The 4,712-nt window shown below is 33.1% G+C and overlaps 1 protein-coding gene across 1 annotated transcript; it reads left to right on the top strand.

Annotated features, from left to right (window-relative positions):
- Window positions 1-236: 236 nt before the first annotated feature.
- LOC115974032 (aspartic proteinase CDR1-like) lies at window positions 237-1,660 on the top strand. The gene is made up of 2 exons (XM_031094257.1): window positions 237-1,400; window positions 1,448-1,660. Exons 1-2 carry the CDS (start codon window positions 237-239, stop codon window positions 1,658-1,660), a joined length of 1,377 nt encoding a protein of 458 aa, XP_030950117.1.
- Window positions 1,661-4,712: the final 3,052 nt, after the last annotated feature.

Here is a 4,712-nt window from a genome sequence, read left to right as displayed (position 1 = left end):
GGATAAAAGATGTGCACCAGGTAAATGGAGTTGACCTCCTTTACAGTGTATACAGAAAGAAGAGAAGATGATGATGATGATAACGTGAAAAATGGACCTGGGTTACCAAATTAAATTCATTACCTACTTTGAATTTGAAGGCTCTAGCCTGAGCCTCTTAGTCCTATAAATTCTGTATAGCCCAATGTGTTTTTATCATATCTCATTCAACCTTTCCTTATCATACTGTCAAAGTCATGGCTGCTGCTTTGAGATTAAACCCTTTAGCAGTAATACTGGTATTTTCATTCACAGAAGCCACTAACAGTAGTGGTTTCACTGTTGATCTCATACATCGTGATTCGACACTATCTCCGTATTACAATGCCAATGCCTCTCACACCCATTTTGATCGCTTGTATAATGCTTTTGCTCGTTCCATTTCATGGGCTAATCGTTTCAAGGCAAGCTTACAATCTCGCAATTCAAACCAATCAAACGTAACAGCTAGTAACTCAGGAGAATACCTCATGAATGTTTCCCTTGGAGTGCTTGGCCTTGCGGATACAGGTGGTGATCTAACATGGACACAATGTAAGCCATGTATAAAATGTTACAAGCAAGACCCTCCTCTCTTCGATCCTCAGCATTCTTCAACATATTGTAACGTTTCCTGCAAGTCAAAGTCTCGCATAAATTTGGATAGAAAAGCTGTTTTATGTGGTGAACGAAACATTTGCTTCTATAATTATACCTATGGAGACAATTCATACACTAGTGGTGATCTTGGTGTTGAAACCTTAACATTTGGCTCGACTACTGGCCATCGGGTCAAAATACCAAAGATTTTTTTCGATTGCAGCAACAATAATGAGGGTATATTTGATGAGGAAAGCTCTGGCATAATTGGCCTAGGAGGTGGCCCTCTTTCTCTAGTCTCTCAACTAAACAAGTACATTGGTGGAAAATTTTCTTATTGTTTAGTTCCCACAACTTCAAATGTTTCAATCAAGATTAACTTTGGTTCCAATGGCTTGGTTTCTGGCAAAGGAGTGGTTTCAACACCCTTAGTTGCAAAAAAGCCTTCCACATATTATTACGTTACTCTAGACGGGATTAGTATTGGGAACACAACGTTTGCCTATAGAGCTTCTTCCAAGGCCAGTGTTAATAATGTGGGTAAAATGATTATTGACTCGGGCACAACTTACACCTTTCCTCCACCTGAGTTTCATAAAGATTTGGTATTGGCCTTATTGAAAACTATTCATGCTAAACGTGTTAAAGACCCAAAGGGTGTTCTTAGTCCTTGTTTTAGGTCCAAAGGTGACCTTGATATCCCAATTATCACAGCTCATTTTACTGGTGCTAATGTAAAGTTGAAGCCAATCAATACGTTTGCTAGAATGAATGATGATTTGGTATGCTTCACCGTGTGAATTCACACGGTGCAATTGTGTTGACGTAGGATACAACCTCGAAGTGCACCCAGAGGGAGAATATTAAAGCAAATTTCAATGGTGCTGTCTTCAAGGAGTCCGGCAAGGCGGGGATTGGGGTTGTACTAAGGGACTCAAGTGGGCAGCCTATTGCAGTGCTTAGTGCAAGCATCCCATTGCCATCAACGGTGGAGGAAGTTGAATTCTTGGCCGCCAGGCAAGCGTTGCTGTTAGCATCATAAATGAAATGGGTCTGCAAGGGGTAATTTTTTAGGGTGATAATGACACTGATAAAGATGATCAAATCCATTGATCAGTGTATGGCCCTTCATGGTTATATCACTGAGAACATTAATATGGAAGCAAGGAAGATCTTGGATTGTGTGGCCAAATAGTCGTCAATGTGTATGTGTGCAATGGTCAAAACTCAATAGAAATTGTTTTGCATGAACTTTGCACAATGTTGTAGATGAAATAATTATTATTAATAAAATTATTTGAATAATGGGATTGCATGTTTGGCCATATTTGGTTGTGTAGGATTTGACTTGATCAAGTTATGTAATTGAGATTTCTCAAAAATAATGAATTGTGAGTGGAGGCACTAAGGTAGATAAGAAAGTTGATTTTAACATTCAAATAAATGTTAGAAACTTTAACTTTCATGTTCTAATTTATAGGAACTGAAATGGACGTTGGCAACTTTAAACTTTTCAGTTAAGCTATCTGAGATAAGATAATCACACAAAAATCCTAGAGTGAAAAACTAACTGCAACTCAAATATCATTCACTCTTATTTCTCCATATAATATGTTGTGCTTTAGATTCTTGTAAAACACAATACATTTAACCTAATTTATTAGTCAGGTTGTTACTTAAATTAATTATTATTTAAAACGTAATATAATATAATTTTTTCTTTCCATTTAATTATATTATACGTGAGTTTAAGATATTTATTGTTTTAATTTTTTGCTTCTGGAGCTGGTCTGGTGCTGATTTCAACAAGTACAAAGGCAAGGAAGCTCATGATCTAGCAAAGAAAGCAAGACCACTCGAATGAGCTTTGATATTACTGTTCCAACAGAGATTGCAAATTATATTCTTTCTGATATTTCCTGAATAAAAGTACTGATTTTCTACTAAAAATATAAGAATATTGTTGAAAACAGTTGTAACAAGGTATTAATTCGAGATGTGTAAAACAATATCAATTAATGTAACTAGTTTTTTTTTTTTTTTTAATAATTTAAAGTTTGCACTAGCTAACTGGACCTGTCATTGGTAATGATTTTTCTAACGTATTTCATGATTATATAATTCCAAATTCCAAGTGCTTGGGGCAACCAAAAAAAAAAAAAAAAAAAAAATGTTGTAGCTTAGTTTTTAGATAAACGTCCATCACATAGCTAATGATTTTACTAATATAATTCATGGTCATAGAATTTCCACATAGTTCATAATTAGAGTCATCACAAAATTAAACAAACTCATCTCTAAGTTGTTTGAGGTGTTTGTCACGGAATTACCATTATTGGAGGAAATTGTTAGGATATTTAGTGTTGCCTAAATTCCATGTCAAAAAATTTCAAAGGTAGTTGCATAATTTCGTTGTATTTGTATTTTCATTTCGATGTAATTGCATTTTGTCAATGAGGATCAAGTTCAGATGAGAGTCTTCAAAGGGCAATAGCAGGAATTTCAGTTGAGTAAAATGGAGCTATCAGGCGAGTTTATCAGAATCCACACAACAATCATGGACATAATATTTCACTTGAAACTCGGTCAAGTAAGATAGTTATGGAAAGTCAATTTCGATATTTTCATGCTTAATTTTGTCGCCAATCAAGCCTCAATTGTGACGCATATATGATCAAAATCAAAACCCTAAAATCATAAGAAGGAGAGACTACCTATTCCCTTGAGAGAAGACCCATTGTAGCCTCCGCACCTTCACCCTCTCCAAATTGATACATCCTTGAGAAGAGATTTCATCCAAACACCTTGAGCATTCTTGAGTGTATTGGATTGGTGCTAGAAACCATAGAAGAAATTACAAATCATCAAGTAGCCTTGGGTGATCTAAGAGATCAGATTTGCAATTGACGTTCAACTTGCATCATCGATTTATTTTGAAGAGAACTGGCTGGTGCAGTTTTGTTACAAGCTAAAGAAAGGAACTCGGATAAAAGTACATTACTTATACAGGAGGTTTTCTAAATTGTATTATATCACGACTATTTTCTTAGTGGATTTGGTGAATTGGTCATTGTCATGCACATAGTTCACTTGTAGAAAATTTGTTGTGTTAGCATGCACATGAGTTCTGTTGTGGTTGTTTATCTATTTGCTTTATTCATTTTGTAAATGAAACCGACTAATTAAGTACTTGGACATTAATTTGAAAATTTGGTAAAATTGGTGTCTAAGCCATTGTCGGGGACTAAAGTCACTAAACATGAACTTTCATGTAGTACCCAATAATTTTAGGCAAAATATACATTGTTTGCATCCTTAAAGTCTGCATGAAGTTGTTATTTGATCCTATACTTTAAAATATTTCCTTTTCATCCTTAAATTATTGAAAATGTTACACTTTTTGTCATTAAAATTTTTAATTTTTTTAAATTGTCCCTAAACTATTGTAAAATTTCTTTTTAAAACAATTCCTAAACTTTAAAAAGATTATTTCACTTAATAAGAAGAAAAAAAAAAAAGATCTTTTCATACTATGCTTGTGACCAATAGTTTTGTGCCACTTGTTCACTCATGTGCCTCTCTTTTTTTCTCATGCTTTCTTAATTGTAATGTACATGTTAGACATGCCAATAATACCAAAAGTAGTGCCACTTAGTATAAAAGTGAAATAAGGTTCATCAAAAAAAAAATTAAAAGTGAAATAATGGAGGAAAAAAAATGCTAGAAAGTGTGGCATTTTCAATAGTTTAATGTAAAAAAAAAAAAAAAAATAGAGCTTTTAAAATTTAGGAATGAAAAATAAACTTCAAGCAAACTTCTGGACAAATAATATTTGTAAAGTAATTTTATAATCATTATATATATATATATATATATACTATTAATAAGAGGATTTTCTATTTGGGTTTCATCATTTTGCGTTCTAAAACATCCTTATACAAATTCTTTAAACTCTCTAAAATATCCATATCTTTTAGTTAGATAATTTTAAATTTAAAAATATAAACTAGTTAAAAGAGTAATTTACTATTTAAAAAAAAAAATTCCTAATTTTAGGATTTCAAACTTTTATCAACTTTCATATAGAGAAAAAT

Source organism: Quercus lobata, chromosome 2 (genome assembly GCF_001633185.2).
Source record: "Quercus lobata isolate SW786 chromosome 2, ValleyOak3.0 Primary Assembly, whole genome shotgun sequence".
Classification (NCBI taxonomy): domain Eukaryota; kingdom Viridiplantae; phylum Streptophyta; class Magnoliopsida; order Fagales; family Fagaceae; genus Quercus; species Quercus lobata.
Note: the sequence above shows the minus strand (reverse complement) of the source record. Positions and strands in the feature narration are given on the sequence as shown.

Bases quoted from the DNA above. Each gene is read 5' to 3' on its own strand.
- LOC115974032 (XM_031094257.1), top strand. From the start codon at position 237: ATGGCTGCTGCTTTGAGATTAAACCCTTTAGCAGTAATACTGGTATTT. The intron at 1,401-1,447 runs GTATGCTTCACC...GTGTTGACGTAG, and splicing joins CTAGAATGAATGATGATTTG to GATACAACCTCGAAGTGCAC.